The sequence below is a fragment of the Erpetoichthys calabaricus genome, chromosome 10 (assembly GCF_900747795.2).
Source record: "Erpetoichthys calabaricus chromosome 10, fErpCal1.3, whole genome shotgun sequence".
NCBI lineage: Eukaryota > Metazoa > Chordata > Cladistia > Polypteriformes > Polypteridae > Erpetoichthys > Erpetoichthys calabaricus.
The window spans coordinates 169,562,410-169,589,245 of record NC_041403.2 but is presented as its reverse complement, the minus strand read 5'-3'; the positions used below and the strand labels follow the sequence as shown (position 1 = coordinate 169,589,245).

The following is a 26,836-nucleotide window of genomic DNA, read 5'->3' as shown; positions in this document are numbered from 1 at the left end:
CAAGATACTGAACTTGTATTATTATTATTCTTATTATTATTCTTATTGGGTTTCACAATACTGGCATTATGGCTGCTGCTTCAGGCGTCACACATCACATGTCGTCCCCTGTAAGTCCATTACAGTCTGTCAGCTCACGATGGCCGCCCTCACCTTGGCACACAAAGGATGCAGGAGATTCCCCAGGATGTACACGTGCCGTGAGGAAGACCAACTTCTTTTCAGTGTCAGCAGTGAGGCTTCCTGCAAAATAACAAAAATGCAAATGAAAGTGGATGAGCCTTTGACAATTCCAGGCTGCATGTCACCTCTCAGAGTACTGAACGGCCCGCTGACCTGACGTGATTGCCTCTTTTTGAAAGTTTGTCCTGCACTAAGCAGCTCTGAGCACAGACTCGAACATGGCAGACTTGTTCACATTGTTTCTTGGCCCTCAAACTTCAGCCCACCCCACCTGATGTCTAGCGCCACCTGCAGTGCCACATCAACAGCACACTAATGAAGAGAACAGAAGGGCCACCCTGGGGGAGAGCGCTGGCCTCACTGGACACACAAACAGAGACACCCGTCTTACAGCCTGTTGGGGTCTCCTGCTGGAGGGGCTGAAACAACAAGGCTGAGCTACAGCACATGCTGAAGTGACACTGAGAGACACACAGATAGATGTGAAAGGCACTATATGAGACACAGACAGACAGACAGACAGACAGACGTATTTAACGATCCCGCCCGCGTTGCCGGCGCTCCCCGAGGACAGGACATCCCCGGCTGTAAGGTTAATAATATTTCATGTTCCTCCTCCTCCTCCTCCTCCTCCCTCGCTGTACTGAGAGACTCGGAGGCCTGTGCGGTTCATTGCTATGTACACAAGTCTAATATCTTATTGATCGCATTCTGCTATTGTGCTGAGCACAGAAAATGCTAATTGCAAGCCGCGTTTTTTTTCATTTTCTGCCCGTAATGCCGTTTTTTGTTTTTTTTTAGCGCCGCTCACAGCTATAAAAATAAAGCATTTTGATTTTTTTTGCCCCTGCAGAGCGAGAGTAATAGTTTAAGGACGGCGGAGACTTTGCCTCTCATTACCTTGCTGTGTTTGTTTTCGGAGTCAGACGAATAAAGGATGACCCCCATCTGTAACCCCCTATTTGCCAATTCTGCCCTCGACGCGGTGAACGCACAGTCAGCACGCCGAGTCTTGGTGGATGGAGATTTCCTATCACCGCCATTTCATAAAAGCCGCGCTGGCCCCTCAGATGGTCTCCTTGAATTCACTGGCCAGGAGAAGGCGGCCCGCTGGAGCCTCGTGGTCACAGGGGACGTTCACGGGACGGTGGGCCACAATTCGTCCTCCAATTCCCCTTCTCTACTTTCTGCACCACCCCGACTCTTCTCTGTCTCGGTTCTCCTTTTCTTTTCCTTCTCTGGCTCTGCTTTCTCTTCTTCGTTTTTCCCTTTTTCTCTTCCTCTTTTGTACTCCTCGTTTATTTTTTTTCACTTTTCAATGTCCTCTCACTTTCTCCTGCCTTTTCCCTCTCCCTTTACTCATCCCTACTCACTTCTTTTTACATTTCCCCACATCTTCTCCCTTCCCTGTACTCTTCCTTTACTCCTCCCCTCTTAATGTTCCTTCTGTCACTTCCTGCTTTCCTGATTCTCCCTTTACTCATCCCCACTCAATCCTTTCTTCATGTTTAATGTCTTCTCCCTTCCTTTGATTCCCTCTTTCGTTTTACTCCTCACCTTTCCCCTCCTTTTATCTTTTGCTTAAATTTCAATGTTCTTTCGTGTTCTTCTTTCTCTCCACTCTTCCTTTACTCATCCCCACTCATTCCTTTTCTCGTTTTCTCTGCTCTCTTGGTTCTCCCTTTGCTCCTTCCCCTTACGTCTCCATCTTTTAACGGTCCTTCTCTCACTGCATCCCCTCTCTTTGCTCTCCCTTTACTCCTCCTCTTCCTCACCATTGTCTCCCTCATTCCCTCTCCACTGTTCTCGTTTTCTGTATCAGTGCAGACTGCAGTCGCCCCACACAGACAGGAGTATTGAAATGGTGGGCAGCTGGGGGTCTGGTGCTTTAAGTGGGACGTCTCTGAGCAACTCAGGACCTCAAAGTGAACAATGGCATATTAAAGAGAGGAGTGGACTGGTGAAGGTGGCACAGCCGTGCCCTGGCACCTCTGCCCGCATTCTGAGGTTCCCTGGCTGGCCTCAGCCTGCAGTGCACTTGCGCCCAGTGGCCAGTGGGTGTCACCGTTGACCAGCCTGCCCTGCTCACAGTATAACGAGGAGTCGCCCGCCTCCATCAGCACGATGAAAGCGAGTGGAGTGTTGGCGGCAGCTTTGGAGATATGGCATACGGGGGGCACTTTATTTTTTTTTCTTTTTCTTTCTCCTTTGTGCTATCGCATTGCTTCGTGCGCCGAGTGCTTATCTCATTAATTATAATTATAAGTATAATACCCGACTAAAGCGCCCAACCCAAGCAGCCCGCGCTCTAAATGTTTAGCTGGAACACTGAAAGGTTCTCATTAAAATTAGCACAACGAAGCAGCTGTGCAAAAAAAGAAGAATTAAACGGGCGCCAGGCACCTCCCATCCTCTAGGGGGCGGCATCACTTAGTGACACATCAGTCACACTGTGGATTGTCATACGAGTGTTTTGTGACAGACTGTGCGTGGCGCTATATGGGCAGCACAGCCACTGCCAACCCATCCAAGTGCTCTCTGGATTGCTTTACTCAAATGTCAGTCATATGCAGCGTGGCCAATCAAAAAGAACACTCTGGGAAAGGAGAACTCTGATTGGAGGGCTGAAGGAGCACGCTGGCCTGCCCCTGGTGCAAATAACCAACTCTGAAAGACTGTGGGTCACTCCAGTCCCCCAAGAGGCAAACGGGGGGGGCACTTGGCACTGAGACTGGCAGGCACCTCAAAGCCCTGCCAATGGCTTCAAATATGCCCCGCCCAGAAGTCCAAAGGCCACACCCACTCAAACCACTCACCCTAGTCTTAGAAATACAGGGGGGACTGGCAAAGAAAGGGCACCACATCTATGGGTACCACTGGGCACACCAGCTAAGGCACAAAGCAGATAGTCCTGGCACATCTGACCTCATCACCTCTGGCAGGGACTGCAAGGGCAATGAAATCTAATTGACTGCAGTCTGATGACGCCATTGCAGTGTCACGGGTCATGCAGAGGTGGCATTGTCATGGCATTATGGGGGGGGGGTATGAGTGGGATGTTGAAGTGCTTAGTTAACAGCACAGCAAGTAAATCACATTCATCTGGCATCTCCAGGGAACAACTCACCTTGGGCACACCCATTGGCACTGGGGCTGTGCATACACCTGGCATCCTGGCCTGGGCAACCTCTTTAGGGCACAAATAAAAGAAGGAAATTTACAGATTTGTTGGTCATTTTATATCAAGACCTCTGAGCCATGCCAGGTACAGGAAATGACACCGGTGATGACAGTTAGAGCAGCTGGTGGGGATCTGCCACACATTCTGCCCCCGCCTCCCTGTTATGTACCACCTTTCATGTCACTCCCTCCCTCTCTCTCTCGCTCTGTGAATTATATAGCGCCTTTCTGCTCTGTGTTTATGGTGACCCCCCCCCCCCCTCCCCACTTCATGCATTTGCAGGCCTCCCACCTTAATGACCCCATTTTGACGGCCCGTTTTCTGGCTGCTTTTTACTGTTTGCTAGTCAGCTGATATTGTCAGGGTGTCACAGTAGACAAGTGGGCAGCGAAGGGCACCCGTAAGTGTGGCACTGCAGTGTACAAAGACAGAGACGTTCACACACACACACACACACACACACCAGTGTCTAAACATGGTGGGCATTCGGCGTATCAAAAACAGAGCACAGGAGGAGCAGGCAGGGTGTCATCAGCAGGGTGACATCAGCAGGGTGACGCTTGTGTCCCACTTGTGTCCCATCCCCGTTTCTTATAATTATTGATTTTTAAAAACACAAACCTGCGTGTAATGCGCACTCAGACACAGCTGGCAGGTCTTCACCAACGTAGGGTCCGTCAGCCTGACCCCCCAACCCCCCCGCCATCTTCCTGGACTTTTGTCATTTTATTTCACTTCTGATTGTCCTCCCGTTGGGTTTCCGCTGACAGTTTGGTTGTTTTTAACGAACTCGTCGCATGGCGACAGCTTTAAGAGACGTCAAAATCAGATCAAGTGGTGGCTGGTAAATCGGAGGTCCCCCCTGCTGTGTGACCCTGAGTCCATGAAGAGCTCAGCGCGGTGACACATTGACGTTGTCACCAGACACCGTGCTGTCCTTGCAAGGCGACTTCACACTTCAGGTTGTTGGGACACATAAACGGAGCTGACAGAAACACGCGGGGCTTTAAGGGACAAGCGGGCGGAGTGTGGGCACCGGGGGGCTTCACCTTTTGTGAATGTTTGTGAGGGCACTTTTAGTGCTTGCCACATCCTGAGCCCGTCCCGCACTGGTGACTTGGTACTGTAACACACTAAGATTCTCAAACCCGCTTAACCAGGTCAGGGCCGGGGGGCACTAACAGCACCCCCCCAGACTGGGTATCTGTCCATCACAGGGTCCACTCACAGAGCAGCCCGATGGCACAGCAGGTACTTCAGATGCCTCACAGCTCCAGAGACCACGTGTTGGCACATTCTCCCCATGCCCATGTGTGTCAGGGTGCCCTGTCCAGGATGTATGGAGTGGGCGCCCCACCCAGGACTGGTTTGTGCCCTTCACGTGATGCCACTCAGAGTATTCAGCCCCTCACATGGAGTAAACAGATGAACTCATTTCGTTTTTGGCCATGCCATGATATGGACTGGCATCCCTGCCAGGTAGCAATTCCCTTTCACTCCAAGCTTTCCCTCCTCTCCGGGTGGTGCGGCCAGCAGTTCAGTAAAATGGCACAAATCCAACAACTTCCCGCTATTGGCAATAACAAAGTAGGCACCTTCCCTGGCACATTCACCCCCAGTGGGCTGATTGAGAGTTGGTCACCAGCCCAGCAGGGTATTTGAATGCTGGGACAGAAATGTGGAGGGGTGGCAGGGGCACAGGGAGGGCAAGCAATCCTGATTAAAGAGGGTCCTTCTCTGGAGTCCACCCCACATCTGTCCAGTTCAAGAGCCGTGCGACTGGGTCATCTGTGATGGAGATTTGTGGGGTGGCATGGTGGCGCAGTGGTTAGAGTTGCTGCCTGGCACCTCTCATGACTTCACTTCAGCTAGTTTGCCCTTTTTCTTTTGGCCCAGTTTCCTTGTACATGAGGTTGGCACCATTGCACTCTCTAATATTTGAACTTGTTGGGCATTGTGGTGGCACAGCTGTTGGGAGTCTCCAGGGCCCACCGTTCAGTTCTCAGACTGGGCTTGAACTTCTATTGCCCGGTGTCCCTTCTATATTTACCTTGTGAAGCAGCACTATTGAGTGATCTGTTATTGGGGCCTGGGCATTAGGGTGGCACAGAGGGTAGAGCTGCTGCCCAACTCCTCCAATGACCACATTTCATTTGTTTGCCCAGACTCTTACTCCATCCAATGTGGGTCCAACTCAAGAGCTTGAAAGCAGAGCTGGAATTTGTTAGGTGGCACAGTGGTTAGAGCTGCTGCCTGACTCTGCCAATCACCACTAATCAACTGGCACTCTTTTCTTTTGCCCAGTCTCCTCCCACAGCCAGCCTGTGTTATCCATTACTGGGGTTAGTGGCTTGGTGGCACAGTGCTTAGAGCTGCCGCCCGACCCCGCAGTTCAATCAGTTGTGACTTGGACCGGCTGTGGGCTCTAAGCTGGCACCCCGTCCAGGGAGGGCCCCTGCTGTGCCCCCATCTCTCCTCTCCCAGCAGAGACCCCTGGATCTTTCTTGCTATTTCTCTCGTGCTGAAGCGCCAGGGCACACCTGGCTGGCACACCACAGCGTCCTTGCATCTCTGGAGTCGTGAAATCTGCTGACGCCGCCCTGCCGCCTTTCACTTTGTCAAGTGTGCGTGTGACGTGACGTGAGGGCCATTTACTTTTTAATTACCAGCCTGACAATGAATGACCCGAAACGTTTACCTGTCATTCGCTCCTATATTTAGAATCCAGAATTCTTTGGCTGCCGTCTGTTATGCAACGCTAAATCTTCTCAAGGCACCAAATCAGCAAAACCACACAAATGTGGCGTCCAGGGACGATGAAAGAAAGAGCAGCGATGCCACCTCAGCAGAACGGCCTGAAAGACGCTACATCGCCATCACAGCCAATAAATATGGAAATTCAGGAAAGGCGACGGGCGGGAGGCGGACAGAACTTGAAGGTGACCGCGACTTCGTCATTCAGCCCCCCAGTTCTTCTACACCAAGGGGGACGAGGACGGCCACACGGGTCACTCAGAAGAGCCAACTGCTGGAGTCTGTGTGGCTGCAATACATCGTCTCATGCTGGGGGACAACGAAAGTGACACGTGCTGGATGGGGAGGTGCATGGTGGGAGAAGTGAGTTGAGATGGCCAGACGGGTGGCACTGGTCACCACATGGCCATCAGACGAGGATGGTGGGCTGTGTGTTGTCTGAGAAGCTCCAAGTGCCGCACACAATGGACGACTGGACAGAAGGAGTGAAGCCTTTAATGTCTGCCATGTGATGGCTTCAATGGGAGGTGCCCAGTCGTCACAGTCGTCAAGTGGTAATGAATGGCGAGATGGTTTACTGTAATCCCACCGCTGACACCAGTGCTAAATGTTTGTCGTTACACCCAAAGCTCACAATGCCAATAGATTGTTAATTCACACACTCAGAGTGTAATCCCACCGCTGACACCAGTGACGTTTGGCCTCACCTTTTAAGTGTCACTCTGTCCGCAGTGAACTCACACCACATTGACATTTGTCACTAAGAAGCAGATCAAGTTGGGGGGTACGCACCCACCACATAACAAAAAAAGACTTCAGGCTCCTGGTTGGTGCCCAGCCGGGCGGACACACGGTCCAGTCCCACCCTCTATCTGTCGCAGACAGGTGTCACACGGGCATCCCTTTGACCTGGTAAAGCCACTCGGGTCCTCAACAATGAGGGTCACCCTCGGGTAATCACACCACATGGCCGTAGTGACGCTCTCTCACCATGCAGGTCATGTGCCTCATTCGGGACTCCGTTAGCAGCACAAAGTCACACCAGCGGCCCCCAAGGACCCTCCAAAGAGACACACATGAAGGAGTCCAGTCCTCGTCTCAGGTCACTGGAGGGTGTCCATGTCTCACAAACAGGGGGCACCAGGACTCTACAGACTTGGACCTTCGCCCTTTTGCGCCACACACTCCTCAGTGACCTCATGACCCCCCTGAGCTCTCCCAATCCATCTGCTGACTTCATAGGAAGAGTCACATGAATGTCACCGCCGAGGACAGTAAACCTCTCAATGACAAGACAGACACACCGCTGTGCCCAAGAGGTCATTAAAGGCCTGGACCCTCCAAGCCCAGACACTCGGACCCATCACTCAGACTCTCGGGACCCCCGATCAGAGCCTCCATTGAAGACCACAGCATCATCAGCAAAGTCAAGATCAGTGAAATCAACAGATGGACCCCCTGACCCCCCACCACACAGTCTATGCAAACATTAAACAGAGCAGAACACCCCCTGATGGACCCCAGAATCAAATGGGAAGAACACAGAGGGTCTGCCTGCACCCTGCACAGCACTTATAAAGATAAATGAAGTCCACAATCCCACCGCTACCACCAATGTGTTTAACTCTCAGTTTCTATCACAACATCAGTAAAGCTGTGAATGAGCCTCACGTGAGCCCACCGCTCCCACCAGACGTCTTACCAGGGGTCTGCCCGTTTCCAGTAAGCCCACTGCTGATCGCAGGGTCGGGGATTTCACTGAGTGGTCCCACGTCAGACGCGTTTCATGAATCTATAAGGCAGGACTCTACGTCTGTCACCCGATGAGGGCTTTCAGTAAGAAGCACCTAAACCTCCCAATGCCCACTCAGGTAAAGGGCCCTGAGACCCCAGTGTCCTGTGTTTCTGTGACAACCCCGTAGTCCCCACAGCCCCGGACTTCAGAATATCAATAGAGAGAGCAGATGTGATCCCACTGCTGACACCTCGGGTTTACATTCAGGTCCTCACACTCAAACGTCACAATAGGAGCAGAGATGTGACGCGACCCCACTTGGTCACCAGACTGAAATCCGTCACTGAGAAGCCCACTAAGTCTTTACACCCAAACCTCCCAGTGCCAATGAAATGTTGACTAATACAACTGGTGTCATCCCACTGCTGACACCATTAGGAGGCCTCGAGTTTTCACACACCAACATCTCCGTATTGATAAAGTTGTAATGAATACACAAAAGCTGACCCCCCCAAACAAAAACTAAAGTAACGGGGGTCATTCAAAGCAGCTAACCTCTCATTGGCAGGAATGCCACTCCTGATGCCAGTTTAGTGCACCTCAGTGTTCAAATCCATACTTCACTTAGTTTTAGACAGCAGAGAGGAGACGATCCCACCGCTGACACCACATTAGCAGACTTCACTAAGAGGCTCTCAGCATTTACACTCCGCCCTGTAAAGTCAGTAAAGTTTCCCTACGCAGACAAACTACAATCCCACCGCTGACACCAACGTCCAACGATTCAACGAGAAACCCTGAAACTTGACAACGCCAGACCACCAGCTCTTTACACATTGCCAGTGACCCACCGGTGTAATGAATTTCACTCATCAACACCTGAAAACAGAAACAATGGAGACAACTTGATCCCACCGCTGACACCACATAGCAGCCTGATGACATCAGCACGGTGCCAATAACTGACTGGAAAAGTCCGGCAAACGCCACGCAAAACCAGGAGGGCCAACGGAGACCAGCTGGACATACCAGGGAGCACTGGAAAGATCCCAAACAAGCGCCCCCCCCACCTGACTAGTTGGGGGGGTGAGACATTAAGGACACCTGGTCCCCCCACCAGCCTCACTGCTCTAATTAAAGTGATATGAGGGTCCCACACATGAGGGGTTTGTTTTTAGTGATCCCCCCACATCTGGGTGTCCGGCCGGCTGACTGACCCCCCACTGATAACCCCCCCCCCCCCCGTTAAGCTTTGAAGTGAATTAGAAGCCGAGGCCATCGCTGCGTTTTGTTTCCTTTTTCATTTTTTTAAGATGTTCTGAGTGAGGCGGCTCTCCTGCCCCGGCAGATACCTGGGTGATGGGGGGGGGGGATTACGCCGTTGCCATGGCGATGTAGAGGAGAGCAGATTGGGGGCCCATGTTTGAAGTGGCAGGGCCTTTCAGAAGTCCTTTGATCAGGGAATTGTTTGATGTCGGGGGCAAACCTCAAGTGCAAACAGGACTTGTGAGAGATTAGCAGTCTGCGGAACCGAAGCCCCCCTCAGCCCCCCAATCCAGCCAAAGGCGGCTGTTTGAATTTGAGTCGCTGTCTAGTCAGCCCGTCGCAATGGTGAGCATACATTAAATGTGCACTGGGGACCACCTGTGGGGACGACACCTCCAGTGACCTCCATAAGCTGGAGTGACAGACAACAGAGAGATGGGGGAGACCTGTGTGAACCCCGGGGGTCTGCATGTCAGATATAGCGCCGGACACCACCAGAGCTCATGCACTTTCTGTACACAAGATGTCGCGGACCCCAGAGGAGGACAACGGGTTTGGACACAAAGGACCAGTCAGACGTCACTGTCACACATTGGGGAGCATCCAGGGGTTTCAAAATGGATGGAGGGCTGGCTGGCCTGTCACAGGAATGGTCACGAGGCACGTTGAGCAGACTGATGTGGATTACAGCAGTAAGGGGGGGGTGATGTGGGGGTGTCCCTTAAGGAACCTGACGAGCACCGACACATACAATGAACCAATCAGTAAGCTGCAATAGCAAATGCTGTTCTCATCATCCTCATCCTCATCCTCCTCCTCCTCAGTTGTTTGCCTCCTTTTTCCTCCACTCTCTGTGGTCCGACGCCCAGTGAGGTGGCACACTGACCAGTTTAAACCCTTATTTATTAGTGTGGCGGCGCAGTGCTTAGCGTTACCGCGTCCCGGGTTCAAATCTCCAATCTGGACGGATGGATGGAAGGAAAATGAAGGACATCAAAGAAAAACGGCATAAATAACAGTCAGTCTGTCCACCGTAAGAGCGCCACATCACATGGGGTCTCCTAACAAAACCACCCACTGCCAACCTGAAAACAAAGAGCAATAAAATCAAACCACTGCCCAACTCCTGCCAGCAAGCGCTCAGCCAAAGAACTGCTGCGGCGCCCCCTCCTGGCGTGGCTGGCAGAGACACTGCACTGGGCGAAGCGCTCAGCTAATGAATGGACGGCTACTTAAATTTATTAAAAATACAATCAAAGAAAAGCCGAAGCATGAAAACGGCTTCAACTCAATCCCTGAGGAATCAAAGCTTAAATGCCCGGGTAACCCCTAAGGCCACACGCTGGTCAGGCACACAAAGTTTGAACGAGCAGCTTCAGTTACCAGAGACAAGGTGGGCTGTTATAGCTTTATAGGGTCTTCACGTGCAGAGCCCCCTGAAACTTCGACTTATGTGTGCTAATCAAAAAGCAACATGGCATCCCCGACTGCTGTGCCCTCTGAGCTCGGTCACAGATGGTATCCCTGATCAGGTCGCCCTCCATCACTGATGCCAACCCTCACCACATCACCCTTTAGTGTCTGACTTCTATCGCTGAGAGTAACCAGACTATATCGCCCCCTGGAGTCTGATCTCTGCTATAGCTTTATAGGGTCACCGGCTGGGCTGAAATCTCAGTAATCAACGCAGACCTCCGCATTAACGCCTGCAGGGCACCATCTACTGGAAAGTATTCTGTAAGGCCTGTAGCCATAAAATGCATTGCATTTGTCAATCCAACAGGTGGCACATCACAAACGTTTGTTGTAATAAAATGCCTTACTACAAATATTGGTGATGCGCCGCCTGTTAGAATGACAAAAGCAATGCTTATGTCTGTTATATGCCATTAGGTATGGGATTTGCAAAAGCAGTGTTAGCGTTTGTGATGCGCCATTTGTTGGAATGACAGAGACGGAGCAACTGGACAGGCGCGCAGCCACACAGACACTCATCCTTCTATTAAGGGGGATTATTGTCACGTGTCCACTGAAATTCTTCCTTGTATGTGCTACTCAACATGAAACACGTCAGCATTCTCCAGCCCCACCGATGGCACCCCGACTGCGCTGCCCTCTACTGTGTGTTACTGATGGGACTCTCGATCACGTCGCCGACTTGTGTCTGAATCCTGCTATAGGCCTGTACGTCTTATTGTCCCGGGTACAGAGTCTGGTGAAATTCTAATTGGCATGCCAGGGTTAGTGATGATGTGGGCACAAGACCCTAATTCTGCCCCTACAAATAAGCCTCTCATTCCAGTGCTGATGCCAACTCAAACCAGAATGAAGCCACTAATGTCACCTTAAGCTCTTTGTCACCCTGCCGGGCTCATACTGAGAACTTCATGAGAAGCAACACCTGGCACGGACGGGTTACAAAAATAAAACCCTCTGATGCCTCTGCAGCTATGGATGCCAGGATGAGAATTAAACAAACACGGACAGATAAACACATCGATGCCACGCGTGGTCAATGGAGATCAGGCGGTCGAGTTGTTGTTAACGTCACTCAACCTCTGGCACGAACAGCTCAGTAAAGTTAACACACGCCAGCGCCCCCTCCTGGTCTGTTCGTGCTTTGTACCTGACGCTTCTGTAATGAGGGTCCGATGAGACCACCTGGACCGGACTAATCAGCTGTGGTGATGAGTGGACAGACAATTCAGCAAAGCAGTAACAGACACATTTGTGAATAAAATCAAGAAGCTAGAAAAAGAAACACGGGATCAATGTCACCTGGCGCCAGCGGAGTTCAGGTTACTGAGCAACTGTTGGCGTCACATGGGGGGCTGGCATGAGGCAACAACACCCAATAGCAACTCAGTCTGGTGTGCCCACTGCCAGCTCCTAATGAGCAACACGGCCATGACGGGCCATCTCTGTCTGAGTCCGGATGTGACCAACGTATCGTACACATTGAAACACGTTAGCAAAAAAACAAACCGATCAGGACATGCAGCGGCATTCCAACAGGTGGCTCGTTTAACGGCCCTGGCTGGCTGCATGGCGCACTACACGCCCGCCACACGCCCGCCTGCTCCTGCACATCACGTCTTTCATCGTATTGTGAGGGGGAGCAGGCAGACTGAAGTCACCAACATTGGTGGGTCGCCCCTTTCCAGCTCGTAACGAGTATTTTATGAACTTGAACTTCCAAATTAGACCCATAAAAGATAATCAATCCGTTTATTAAAGTGTAATCAACCCCTACATTAACATACAAAAACTGCTAATTCAATGAGGACTACGGAGCATAAAAAACCCCAATAATGCGAGCCTGGGGGGGGGGTCCCCCATTTGCTCCTGTTTCCCTGGACCCCCGCGGCCTCACCCTGCATAAATCAATTTATTTTCAAGAGGGGACAATAGGATCAATTCAACTCAACAGACTCAATTACTCCCTGCTGGCTGCTAATGAGTTGTAAAGTTGATGTATAAAAATAAAATAAATCAGCCGATGATTTCATTCAATTAGCCTTAATGACTGCAAAATTAAAGAATACGAGGATCATCAAATTACCAAAGTCCCCAACTAAACAATTAAGCCAACTATTAATCTAAACAGAGAGCCAATAGTCCGTGAAAACATTCAAAGGCGTTACGCCCATCAGCAGTGGGCAGAGTCCATGGTGCCAACTGCCACACATTATATAGTAGGCAGAGCACATGTGCCACCAATTATACCCCTCAGTAGTGGGCACAGCACGATGCCAACTGTCCTGCGTTATATAGTAGGCACAGCACACAAAATCAACTGCCACACATTGTATAGTGGGCCGAACTGCCACACACTGTAGCCATCAGCAGTAGGCACAGCACACATCACCAGCTGCTACACATTAAGCTCATCAGTAGTGGGCAGAGCACACTAAGACAACTGCCACTTTGCTCTCAGCCACATGTGTCCCATGCCTGTCCCAGAGCACCCATCTTTTGTCAAGATGTGAGAAACATGTGGATGTGACTGAACCGTGTGGGCAGAATGCCAGTCTGGGTCTTAATAAACAGAGGTGTCAAAGGGCATCTAATGTGTCACCTCCTTGGCTGCAGAATTGATTGAAATGCTCAGCAAGCACACAGGCCACGCCCACACGCCGCAGTGACATAAGCACCGGGCTGAGGTCACGCCCACACGCCCCACAGTGACATAAGCACCGGGCTGAGGCCACGCCCACACGCCGCACAGTGACATAAGCACCGGGCTGAGGCCACGCCCACACGCCGCACAGTGACATGCCCACCAAGTCGCGCTCGTGTCCGACGTGCTCTTGAGCTGCCATTGTCGCACCTGACTGATGACTTTCTCCTCCTCCGTCCCTCCCGCTATGATGGATCGTCTCGTCGACTTCACCGTCCTGTGGGCTGCGCTCGATTCTTGTCACGCCGTGTTCTTAGGGACAGGGCTAAGAATGACAAACGCCCTGCAGAGCAACAACACACCGACGGACTGCGCGGCCGACTTATTAGCTGGTCACAGTGGTCTCTTTGTCAGGCGCTATATAAGAAAATAGAGGGATTTGTACTTTATCATTGATTTCTGTCAAAGCGTTTATAACAGAAGTTTTTTCCTGCCGGGTTCATCAATGTAAGGCGCTATATAACCTGAAAGCACATTTTACTTTATTGCAAAAGAGATTTACCAAAGACGTTATAATATTCCGGGATTATCCCGCGTTTTCTGATAATAAAGAACGCGTGTTTGTAAACTGCCGTATCACGTGTCATGCACTCCAAATGGGACTCGATATGGAAAGGCGCTTTATAAAGACACGCCATTTACAGTATAAACTTCTCACGGGCAGCGAACTGACCTGCAACGAGTCGCACAGCCGAGTCTCAGGTGGGACGTGAGCCAGCACCATTGTGGGGTCCCGTCCAGATCCTTGGGGTCGCTAAAAGCCGTTACATCACGTGAACAGAGATCGCTTTGTCGAAGGAGCTCTAAGGCAATGAAAAGCGTCATTTCAGGGTGAGGCGCTCACTTTGTTGGTGGACCCCCTTAGGGTGGCATTGCTGGGCTCTGAAACGCAAGGCTGCTGGTTTCGTGTCCACCCCACGGGGACTCTGAGAAAGTCACGTAAACGCCCAGGGCTCCCAGATTCACGTGCGTCTACACCAGTGGGTCTCAATCTGTGGGGTGGGGTGCGAAGTAACAAAAAAGGGGGGCGTGAAGATGTTAAAAAAAGAAAACAAGAATTGAAAATATGAAAAATACATCTATTAAAACCAAAACAAGTGAACTTAAACTACACTCTGATACTAGAAAATCAATACAGAGTTAGATAAATGTCGATAAAAGTTAAGTAGGTCTAATCAAATATCCATCCATCCAACTCGCTACATCCTAACTACAGGGTCACGGGGGTCTGCCGGAGCCAATCCCAGCCAACACAGGGCGCAAGGCAGGAAACAAACCCAGGGCGCCAGCCCACCGCAGGGCACACACACACACACACACAAGGGCCAATTTGGAATCTCCAGTCCACCTAACCAGCATGTCTTTGGACTCTGGGAGGAAACCCACGTAGACACGGGGAGAACATTTCATGTAAAAGTGACAATGACAATAAAGATCGATCTATCTAAAAAAAACAAAAAACCATGCAAACTCCAGGCAGGGAGGACCCGGCAAGCGAACTCCGGTCTCTTTACTACGAGGCAGCAATAATAAAATATGCATCTATGATACTGTATATCATTAATTAAAAAAGAACAAATTGGTATTAGGGGCTCCTTTCAAAAAAACCTAAGCAAGGCGCTGGATTCTGTATTGACGCGGGGCGACACAACGCGACGCTTCCTGCGTGACACCCTTTGAAGCTCCTCTCCTGTCCAGGTGCCGTTTGAAGGGGCGCGCACGGAAAGGGGCTTCATTCCTTGCACGTTAATCGGGCGATTTGGACGCAAAGCTCCTTTTAATTCTGCGTTGATGACCTGAAGGCGGCGCTACACTCGTCGTCCCGTTCGGGTCACGCGAGCGGCCGTCTTGTCCCAGTTCAGGTGCCAGCGAGCGCGCGGCAGGGACGGTGCTGCTGCGTGCGCGTACCCGTCGAATCGGAGGAGCGCGTGCCCGTCAGGTGTGCGAACGCGCCGCCTCGAAGATAATCGCATGTGACAGAATGACAATGTCAGAAAATGGCTTAGCGGGAAATTACGCGGCGCTTATTAATAAAACAGAACAGTCGCCGCCATTTGACTTCCTCCCGGTGATGACCCCCCGCGGAGCCGAGCTGCCTGATGCTCGAAATCACCCGCTCGAAGACGGCGCGAGTCGACAGGTCGGGGCGTCCCGAGATGGGGGCAGCAAGCGGGGGCTTCGGGGCGACGAGAATGCGACCACCTGGGCCGTGCACTGGGTGTGCCCCCTAGCGGCTGCTGCTGCATTTCGTTTCAAACCGTTTCGCCAGCCAGCAGCGGGCCAGTCCGCCATGTCACACACGACCAGCACTGTCACGAGTCAATACGTATATGTGTGACATCTGCAGTGGAGGCTGAACCGCCACCATAGTCGTCTGATATAGCGCCTTTCGACGGTGCCTATGACCCCCCAATGGCCTGTTGTAGACCTTTGAACAGAATTGTTCTGTGCAGCAAGTCCCACACTGGCCGGAGGCTGAGCTGCCACCATCTTCAATGCACACAACGCCTGCAATGATGGAGACCAAGCAAATAAACGTCTTATATAACAATTGTGTTCAGATTTCTCCAATCAAACACATCTGCAGTAGAAGTGACGCGTGAAGTGACAAAGAGCAGGGACCAAACTGTCACCATGTGCCATTCAACCGTGGAAATAAGTCGGATGTATTATTAAAGAAAATCCAACTCGGTCGATGACAAACCATGGAGCCTCAACTGCCACCATCTTCAAGTCATCTAGCGCCTTTCTGTAGCGCACTCTTCTCGTCTCCATCCCAGAATTCTGCAGCTGCCTCGCTAATCGAGTTCAGGGCCCAACACTTGGGTTCAAATTCCAGGACTCGGGCGGTGAAGTGACACGGAGTGGAGGCGGACCTGTCACCATCTTCATGTGTTATATAGCGCCTTTCACGTCTACAGGAACAGCTCAGCTGGCTTCAAACTTCTAGGAGTCTGACAGCTGGACCTGACACGGTCAGGGTCACCATTCTCATTCCATATAGCGCCTTTCAATAGTGGACAACATTCCAATGCATTTTAAGACATCGACCTACAAATGAAACCTGGCAGGTGACCCAACGGAGACCAAACTGGCACCATTCTCATTCCATATAGCGCCCTTCAACAGTGGACACCATCTTTGGGGTAGAAGGACAGTTTCAAGCCAAATGTCCATAGAAGTGACATGTGACGTGTCAAACAGCGGGGCAGGAACTGTCACCATTTTCACCTGATATATAGCGCCTCTCTGTACCACACGCTGCTCCGGCACATCCATCCCAGAATTTCTGCAGCTGCCTATTCAAGTTCAGGACTTCCATTTCTGTGAGTGCTGACCACAACAGAGCTGAGGATTGGCACCAGAGGGGGGCGCTGTGCCCTTGGGGGTCCGTCGTCTTCGAGCTCCTCCTGAAGATGTCGCTGCATGTACCCGATGGTCAAGACGGACTCTCGGCCGTGCGAGTCGCCCTTAAACCGCAGATCAACTCAAATCACATTTATAGCACCTTTTCCTAGAGAAGGCCACCCCAGGCCCCGTGACTCACTCAGGGACAGCCAGGGAGGGGGACTGAAGTCAAAGTCAGCATTCATATAGCGCCTTGTCTTAGAGAATTCTGCCCCAAAGAGCTTCTCAAAGTGAAGTCAATGGTGACGAGTCACAGGAGGATGGGGGGTCTTCAGAAGGACACCAGGGACAGGTGACAGTGAAGCCAACAGCTGACCTCTTGTCACTGGCAGTCCCCTGGTACCCAGACAGGCCTTATACCAGAGGGTGGCCGCCTTCTTCTCCCTTCACCAAAAAGCGGTGACCACAATGACCCAGTGCCCCGTTGGCTCTGCCCAGCTGAAGGCTGACCTACTTTAAATGATTAAAGGGCACCAGTGACTGAGAGGTGACCCTCCTCTGTCTTTTGGCACTTGAACAATATGAAAGGCACTTTATAAATGAGCCACCAAGCACAGACCAACAGGTGGCACCACCTAGAGGGTCTGCCCAAACAGGTGGCTCGGGGTGACGGCCAGGACTGAGGTCACGGCCACTTGACTCCACCACCACGGCCTTAAAGGAAGTGACAGCAGCAGCTGAGCAAATGTCCTAAAAATGTACCCAAGTGACATGTGATGCCAGTCCTCGATGGCACTTTAAAAAGCTGTTAGTCTCCTTGGTGCTGCTTCACAGCACGCCCCTTCACTCCTCACGCTGACTGTCCCTAGGCTACAAAGAATGTGTCACATCCAATTGTCTGTGCCAGTCTTGTGGTGCCAATGAGAAAGGCTAGAGCAAGGTGCCCAGGGGCGACTCCATTTAGGAGCCTGCGTCACAGGACAGCTGCCTTTCTTCCTGCTGAGGAGATGCTTCTGGACTCTCCCCAAGTGCCCCGAAGGCTGCCAGGCATGCCAGGCCCTCTGCGTGCCATGTCAAGTGTGCAGCTTTGACCGAGATGCCATCTTCTGATGGGCTCCATGCAGGTTTGTGCCACTGAGAGGCCATCAAAGTTTGGCTAGTGAGGGATTGTGCCAAGCTGAAGTTTAAAGGTGTGTGGGCACAGGCTGGTGATGGTGGTATAAGGCCAACAATAGATGGGAGAGCCACATATCAGGTAAGCTCCGATTGCTGTTAGCAGTCTCTCTATTCAGGACTTGTGTAGGTGGCACTGCCACAGAAAGGCTTTGTTGTGCCCCGTGGCCCCGGGCTGAGTAGGCACCACACCAGGATGTTATGGGCACCGCTGTGTCCTTATAGTGAGGCATCGGGGGGCCACCTCAGGTCGCCGGTCACGGCCCCTCTGTGCCCAGTCCCTGGCGCCCCCTGCTGGAAGCCGCGTGGCAGCACGGCCCTGGCGTTTTCTGCTGGGGGTAGCAGGTTGCCGTTGTCCTTTGACACAAAACGTTACAAGAGGAGGAAGGAGAAGATCGATCGGCTCTGGCGTCCCCGCTGATTGATAACATTTTTCCATCTCCCGCTTTGCATAGCGCCAGCGTAATTTACCAGCCCAGCACTTTATGGATCCCTTGAAGAATATTTATCAGAACACAAGTGGCCAGTCAGGGATTTTTTTTTCCTTCCCCGGCTAACATTATCTTAAAGTAATTTCCAAGTAGCACTTATGTCAACAAAACGCTGAGGTGTTTTTGCAGAGATGCCATCGATCAGCTTCAGCTGGCATCTCGAGCAGGCAGTGGGCGCTCCTCTCGGCTGTACGGCCCACCGCCGTCAAACTGCTGGGAGAAGATTCTGGAAGAGCGGCTGGCAGGCTACGTCCACGGAGTCTCAAAGGTGAATAAAGCTGCTCAGGCGCCGGACTGGACTGGACTGGACTGGACCGGACTGGACCGGACGATGCCAATGTGTGAGTCGCTCAGCCTGGGAGCTTGGAATTGTGGTCACCAAGAAAGGCGCTATATAGACAAGAGAACTGAGCCACATGTTTGAGAAGCCACCTGTGATGGTGCCCGCTGCCCAAAGGGGGCGCCACCTCCACTCATTTCTGCTGCACAAAGTGAAGACTGTAGGCGAGGGCACCCTGGGGGTCTTTAAGGAATCAATTTCATTTACTGAGAGGCCTCGACTGGGGTGGGCACAACATGGCACTGAAACTGGGGTCACCTAAATGTTGAAACAGAAGCACACGAATGGCTTTACCAGATGTTAGCAGACCAACGGAAAAGACGGCTGCCCAGAAAACTCTGAGCAAAAACAACAGGGGCACAGGAGTGCCGCGGAAAGGGCACAGGTGACACGTGTCAGTGAGGACCCTCCATGTACTACAGAATGTGACCTGGCGTTACCGTATTGTGCGGTTCACGGACTACATCGGTTATATGGCGTCGTTCACGTCTCTCTAGCAGTAATGACGGCAGAGCCTGGTGACGTGTTGATTAAAGCACAACATCAAGCCGACCCTTCATATTTTATAGCGCCTTTCCACAGCTGTCGACTGCCGAGTCCCTCCGATATTCACCAAGCAGCCCACATCGGCCACGGCGCCCCCTTCGTTTCATTCAATTCCGCCCACAAATCTCTCCGAACAAAACCCGACATGGCCGCCAGCTGCAGGTAGGGGGCGCAGAATTGCCGCCCGGAGACTCGAGTCGTCTCTCCCCGCTGCGATCTTCATTGACAGTCGTCGCGATGCCCTCAGCCCTCCTGCAGTGTGCAGACCCCGCGGCACAAGCGGAGCGCGAAGACCCCACCGACCCACCGGCGCGGGCCGCTCTCTTCTTTCATTCTGCGGGTGGCAGTCGGGCGGCCGCAGGGCCATTTAAAGAACAGGCGACCAATGAGAGCCGCCGCGGAGAACCGGAAGCGCGCCCTTTGATCTCTGATGGGACGGGAAACGAAACCCCCAGGCGGCGCGTCACAAATGGAGGACAATAAATAAAATAAAATAAATTAATAAAACGAAGAGGCGACGATTAAAGAGGCTGTTCGAAGGCGTTCAGCGCGCTTACTGGTCAAGGAAGACACAAGTGCGTGAAAGGCACTATATAACGGACCGATCGATGTGAAAGGCACTATATAGGCGGACGGAAAGCTGCTCATATTAGAGATAAAGAATATGGCGGGTGCTGGGACGGATATGAAAGGCACTATACAGTAGAGTGGCACAGACACGGGCTCTCCGCTCACCTCTTATTTATAGCGGCTGTCCCGTTCACTTTCTGTGGATGTGCATGAGGCTCCTTTCCTGCTGTTTATCTCCAATATGAACTGCTTTACTGTCCCTCTGTCTTTATAGCGCCTTTCACATCTATCAGTCATCATATAGCGCCTTCATATTCCTCAGCCTTTACATAAGTACAAATAGCACTCCTAATACTATTAAAATGTCATAGGCTTGCCTATCCATCTATCTATATAGCGCCTTTCACATCTACCAATCATATGCATCACCTTTGGCCTAAATGTACATCGCACCTTTTATACAAAAATTATCTGTAACAGAGATAATCCATCTGTGTAGTGCTTTTCATATTTATCTATCTGTTATATAGTGCCTTTCACTCTATCAGTCCCTGTATCATAAGGCGCCTTTCATTTTCATCCATCTTTTAGCACACTCATAGCCAACTCTCATATTGTGCCTTTCACGTCCATCTACCTCTTATGTAGCGCCTTTCATATTCAATGATCAATTTCTGATACAGTATCTTTCCTATACATCTCTCTCTCTCTCTTTCTCTCTCTATATATATATTGTATCTGTTTATCTGTCAAAACGGAAAAGTTAAATATGAAAAAAATAAATAAAAGTCAGACATGTGACTGACCCCCCAGCCAGCCGTGGACCACCACAGAGTGCGTTTGTATTTCATCTAAAGTGTTGCCCTCTCGTGCAGCGCCATCTTACATACCCTCCAGGGCACACCTTATGACAAGGGAGCGTCACTGCAGGTGACAAGAGCACAAGATTGTGGCATCCCACCCACCAAAAATAAAAAAAGAAAGAAAATGGCGTCACATAAAATAAAAATTGAAAGTAAGTAAACGTCACTTGGGGTTAAAGAAAACCAAAGCACAAAACACAAACTGAATCAAAGTCAGAACGTCCCACAACTTAAAAGGGAATGAAACAAAAATTGAGCCGAAAATCCGTCACGTGACCCGCAGCGTGGCAACAAAATAAAAACGACGGCCAAAATCTCAGAGTCTGCAGGCGACGACGAGCGTCCGCTGAAACGCAAACCGACAGGCCGATGGGGAGACCCTGCAGTGTCAGGCATGCTGGCCGCCAGACGACTCTTCTTCATCATTTTTGTTTTTTCGGCTCATGTCAATTTCAGAAGCGTCGCCCCTTCATTTCACGATCTCCTAAAACATTCATCGCCATTCCGGGCCCCCGTTTATTCCGTCGTGTCCCATTATAGCAGGTCACTTGGCTGGAATTTTCATTTTTTTCATCCCACTCCATCACAGCAAATGTAAAATCATTCTGTGGCTCCCATAATGCAATAGAAGCCTCCATTTCCCATCATTCCTTCTGCATCACATGTACTTATTTATTATTTTTATTTTCATATTTTTTTTATTTGAACACAAAGCCAACTGCAGCATTTTGGCAAAATTTGCCTGAAGTTGGACACGGTGACCGAGGGACCTGTTATTTTTTTTTCCCACCGGATTATTTTGCTCCCACAATGCTGCACAAGCCTCCATTTCCCACCATCCCTTCTGTTTCGGACCACCCAACTTGGCTTCAACTTGCAGAATCTGCAAAGCCAACGGCTGATGGGAAATTTAGGCAAAAATTACCCGAAGTTGGACACAGCGACCGAGGGACCCGTCTGGGAGATCTTAGCGGATCTTCTCCGGCGTGGGAGTCGAGTGGCAGCCACCAACGGGACACTAGAGAAGTGCAAACGGGGACACGTTGGGAACGCCTGAGCCTGAATATTTGGGGGTTCGGACTTTACTTCCCTTTTCTCCGCTTGTCGTTTTCCTTCTTAGCGTTTTTGTTTATTTTGTAGTTACTGTGGACGGCCATTTTGTTATCCATGTCACCCCCATGGCTAGCGTGTGACACTCCGGTCACTCTTAGGGGTTTAAAACAGCGACACTCTGATCCTGGCATCTAAGACTTTGGATTTCAACACAAAATGGGCATTTGGTGTGGAGAAACACTTCTGTGAGTCACGACTTTGTGTTTCAATTTGCCGTCTCCCTCTTGTGCTCTACGGGCAGCGACAACAACCCCTCAGCCTTCAATAAGATGGCGGTTATCAGGTTGGCACTCTGCAGCCACATTGGCGGAACACCAAAATGAAATGATCGTGACACTCCTGGGAATGACATCATTGTACAAATTTAAAGAAAACCCTAAGGAGTGACAACCATGACAGATGCATCGCCCGCCCCGCACCAGCCTGAGGGCACATAGGACGATGCTCCAAATGCGCACTCTGCTGATGAGCAGTCAGGTGGCACCACACCTCATCGGTGCTTCACATGTTGAGGGTTTGAATGGCACCAACATTATTCATGTTGCTGTGCCAACCATTTTTGCCACTTTGTGATTCGTTTTCATCAACAACGCAGCCCAGTGGCATCCCGTGAGGGCCGGACGTCACCCCAGATGACATCAGAGTTTGTGGCTCACTTCTAAGATACATTGACAAAGATGAAGCCAAATTAGACTTTTTTCTGTGTGCCCCTGCCAGGCACCTTCTTCTGCCCTCCTGGTTTTCAAGCCCGGGCACATCGAACACTGACTTGATGTTTCCTCTCCTGGCACCACCTTTACTGCCTGCTTCTTTTAAAACGTGCAGTTTCATGTTTTACACTCTTTACCCTTCCCTATATGCCCAGGCACACTGATGCCCAAGTTGGCACCAAACTCCTGCCACTTTCGCAGGTAAAGGCTTGCCAGGGATTCTTTAGGGTGTACTTGTGGGAGCTGGCTACCCAAGAAACACAGGCATTAAAAGCTGAAGGCAGAGTATTAGAGTACCGGTGCCAGGCAGTGCCACCTGACGGCCTAAGAGGACGTCCTTTACAAGTGCGGCTCGCCCTTCACAATATGTCACTCTCGTTTTATTTTTTTCTTCACTCCTGTGATTTGCCAGCACTCACAGCTAAATATGTACACAGAGACGCGACCGCTGCCAGGAACAAATGGCGAAATGATAAACAAAGGCGGGCGCTGGCACTCCGGTGTTTTCAATTTAGACACCATGCATTATTTACAGTGTCATTATTCCGCTCAATTGGAGCCCCGGCTTTAGTCTTAATTTCACTCTAATCAAAGTCAATGAATATTTAATCGCTGCTGCTTCCAGAAATTGAGTAATTCCGTTTTCGGAACGCCCGCAGAACAAAGAGCTGACTGGCATGTGCGACGGTGGGCACCCCTTCTGCACTCTCGGTGGCTCCAGTGCCGGCTTCCCCACTCCTCAGGTGTCTTGCTGAATGGTGCTGCCAGGCTGGAGCTCTCTTGTGCTGCCACTAGGGGCGCTGCTTTAAAGGCAGTGGGTTTTTGTCACCACCGGGGGGCACTACAGAGTAACTTTCCACATTGGCACCCATGGCAGGTGCAGTTGTGATGAACAGCATTCCCTTTTTGTAGATGGCATCAATGGAGAGCTATTCTAGGTGGCACATCTTCAGTTTTCTTGACAGTGCCAGCAGGAGGCGGAGTTTCACAGCAAATGCCCAGCTTTATTTGCTATTTTCTATGGCATTAGGGGCACTACTATGCCTATGATGTGTTTTTTCTCACCTTTCTAAATGACCCAGTGGTCTACAGGTGGTGCCCGATGGCTGAACATGCAAATAAGAATCACTGCTCTCTGCCCACGTGTAAATATGATGACTACGCATGCCCCTCGTGTCTCTGCGTCACGTGTGTGCCAGTAGGAGGCAGCGTTCTGTGAAGATGCTCTCCTATCCAGAGAACCTAAGCAAGCTTATCTGGGTGACACCACTAGGGGACATTCTGAAAGGCACTATATAAAATGACAACTGGCGTCTGCTTTTGGCTGAACTCCTCTAAAAGCTGTCATGGATTGTGATGGTACAAGTGGTGAAAGGCACTATAATAATAATAATAATATAAAAGGGGGCACACCTGAAATCTTGGTTCTGCTTGAATGAAATTAGTGCTTACTGTCTGAAAGGCACTATAAAAAGTTTAATTAGTTAAAATCCCGTGTGCTTTGTGAAGAGTTTTTACCCTGAATGGCGCTATATGGCACATGCGTGCTTTGTGAAGAGTGCCCTATGGCAGGGACATCACTTCCGTTACAGCTGATGTGCTTTGGTCCTGTAAGGCGCTATATGACATAAGGAAATTAATTCATTTGAAGCCAGTGTGTTTTGTGGACGGACTTGACCTTGAAAGGCGCTATATGAAATGACGAGGGACTCTGAGCTCCTTGCCTTAATCCACGTCACTTTAGATTCTTGGTTGCTCTGTGCTGGCACTGCCAGTGAAAGACACTATATATGCCAGGCACGCTTTGCTCAGGGTTTTCTTTTCTTTTTCTCATTTGCCCTTTGTATTAATAAACAGAATTATGACCCCAGCCAGGGAGTCACAGCTGTTGCTCTTGGACCCCTTATAGTGAGGATACGCTGTGCCACCCACTTATGTGACAAGATGCCACCCTGTGCCCAAGTCCTTGAGATCTCCAATTACCTTCAAGCCACAAATAAACCTGCTTTACAAATTCAAGCTGCCGTGACGAAGGTGCAGGATAAGCGAGGACCTGTCTGTCCAGACACAAGGGGACAGCAATGGGGGACAAGGACCACCAGCTCAGGGTGGCATGAACCTCACAGAATAAAGGGGACTTCTAATTTGAAAAGCCTTCCTTTAGCAGACCTGTGGGCAGCCCCATGCCAGTCAAACCCCGAGGTGACTCGGGTTCAAGTTGGGCTCAACTTTCAGTGTCAACTTCAAGACTCGCACACAAAAGAGGGGCGAGGACCCCAGAAATGCTGGAAAGTGCCTTGGCGTCAGGCAAAGGGGCAACTTTAAATGGGTAGGTTGGGCACGAGTGGCAGTGTGTTGACTGCTGCCATGAAACAAACTCAAAAAAAAAAAAAAAAAAAAAAGTCAATCTGCCCAGTAAGGGGTCCTCTGGGGGGCTGCTGTCTGTGCGAGATGGTCTGACTGGTTAGCAACTTGGCTCAGGGACCTCTGCTTGGAACCCAATGTTGCTGGCACAAGCTGTGACCTTAGTGGGCATTACAATTAAAAAATTTAGCTGATATAGCGCCTTGCACATTGGCTCCTGCCCTGCAACCCATTGTGACCTCGCAGCGGATTAAAGGACCTCGGTGAGCACTGGGATGGCACATCCACCTGCAGTTTTATAGCGCCTTACATGCGCCACTCGCGGAACACGTAACAAACGCCCAGAAATGGACAAACGGTTTGGCATCACACAGCATGGGCGCTGCCCGGTGAAGACACCTCGTAGAGTGGCATGAGAGCGGTGCCCACTTGACAATACCTGGCACAGCCCGCTTATCTCTCAGCTACTTTTTCCGAGTGTGCCGTTCTTTCCGGCTTGATGGACACATTTAAGCAGAAAACTAATTATTTTAAAGCACCGAGGGCTCAATTCATTAAGAAACAGGGGATCCATTATCGCACGGGCGCGCCACTTCCAGGTTTGTCCCTTGCGGGAGTGAATGGGAAACTGGCAGCGCAAGAAGACCCCCCAAAGCCCCCCCACCAAATGTAATGAACGGTAATTACCTTCAACACACAACAATAAATAAGGACAATTTAAATACTCGCTCGCCACATTAAAAATCACATCAGTTATGAGCACTTGGGTTCAGGGGCAGGCTGGCATGTGGCACATGGCGCAGTCAAACCAAACAAAATGCAAAGCCCCAGAGGCCCGTCCAAAAAAATGTTCAGGAGCACACAAACGTCCCAACTCGTTTAGTCGATTTCATTAATGGCGAGTCACACAACAGCGACTTATGGGCACCAACACCAGCGGCAAAGTCACGAGTCAAAACGAAATGCAAAAGAAACGACAAATCAGAAAGGTGACGACGACAACGATGACAAGACAAAAACATCAAAAGCAGGAGCCGTCAGACATCAGCCGTCCACGAGTCCAACTGAATTCAGTTACTACTACAAGTGGCAGAGGCCTCGTGTGTCACACTGTCGTCTGGTTTGTCACAGACCTGCTGCTGGGCACCTGCCTCTGTCAGGGTGTCCACGTTTTGGGGTTTATTTCTAAACGAACATCAAATAACCCGTTTCGGGGAAACTCACTTGAGTGACAGCTGACTGAGCAAAGAGGTTTAAGTGACAGGAAGGGGGTGGGGACAACGGCAGAGGACAGGGCGGGGCTACGTGCTTGAGTGACAGCTGACTGAGCAAAGAGGTTTAAGTGACAGGAAGGGGGTGGGGACAACGGCAGAGGACAGGGCGGGGGCTACGTGTTTGAGTGACAGCCGACTAAGCAAAGAGGTTTAAGTGACAGGAAGGGGGTGGGGACAACGGCAGAGGACAGGGCGGGGCTACGTACTTGAGTGACAGCTGACTGAGCAAAGAGGTTTAAGTGACAGCAAGGGGGGGGGGACAACGGCAGAGGACAGGGCGGGGCTACGTGTTTGAGTGACAGCTGACTGAGCAAAGAGGTTTAAGTGACAGGAAGGGGGTGGGGACAACGGCAGAGGACAGGGCGGGGCTACGTGCTTGAGTGACAGCTGACTGAGCAAAGAGGTTTAAGTGACAGGAAGGGGGTGGGGACAACGGCAGAGGACAGGGCGGGGCTACGTGTTTGAGTGACAGCCGACTAAGCAAAGAGGTTTAAGTGACAGGAAGGGGGTGGGGACAACGGCAGAGGACAGGGCGGGGCTACGTACTTGAGTGACAGCTGACTGAGCAAAGAGGTTTAAGTGACAGCAAGGGGGTGGGGACAACGGCAGAGGACAGGGCGGGGCTACGTGTTTGAGTGACAGCTGACTGAGCAAAGAGGTTTAAGTGACAGGAAGGGGGTGGGGACAACGGCAGAGGACAGGGCGGGGCTACGTGTTTGAGTGACAGCTGACTGAGCAAAGAGGT

General features: G+C 50.9%; 2 protein-coding genes and 1 long non-coding RNA gene across 4 annotated transcripts in view; 1 reads left to right on the top strand and 2 right to left on the bottom strand.

Annotated features, from left to right (window-relative positions):
* agbl4 (AGBL carboxypeptidase 4) overlaps window positions 1–26,836 on the bottom strand; it is a 460,603-nt gene that overhangs the window by 52,739 nt on the left and 381,028 nt on the right. Inside the window, exon 7 of the mRNA XM_028812463.2 lies at window positions 154–243. Within this exon, the coding sequence (XP_028668296.1) occupies window positions 154–243 (90 nt within the window). The remainder of the gene's footprint in view (window positions 1–153; window positions 244–26,836) is intronic.
* The window catches only part of bend5 (BEN domain containing 5), a 308,697-nt gene that overhangs the window by 218,526 nt on the left and 63,335 nt on the right, over window positions 1–26,836 (bottom strand). The window lies entirely within an intron of this gene.
* Window positions 26,059–26,834, top strand: LOC127529469 (uncharacterized). Of its 2 annotated transcripts, none has more exons than XR_007936138.1 (3): window positions 26,059–26,153; window positions 26,408–26,494; window positions 26,748–26,834. It is a non-coding gene; the product is annotated as an uncharacterized LOC127529469 (long non-coding RNA). The 2 variants fall into 2 exon arrangements; XR_007936139.1 differs by lacking the exon at window positions 26,748–26,834 and adding an exon at window positions 26,578–26,664.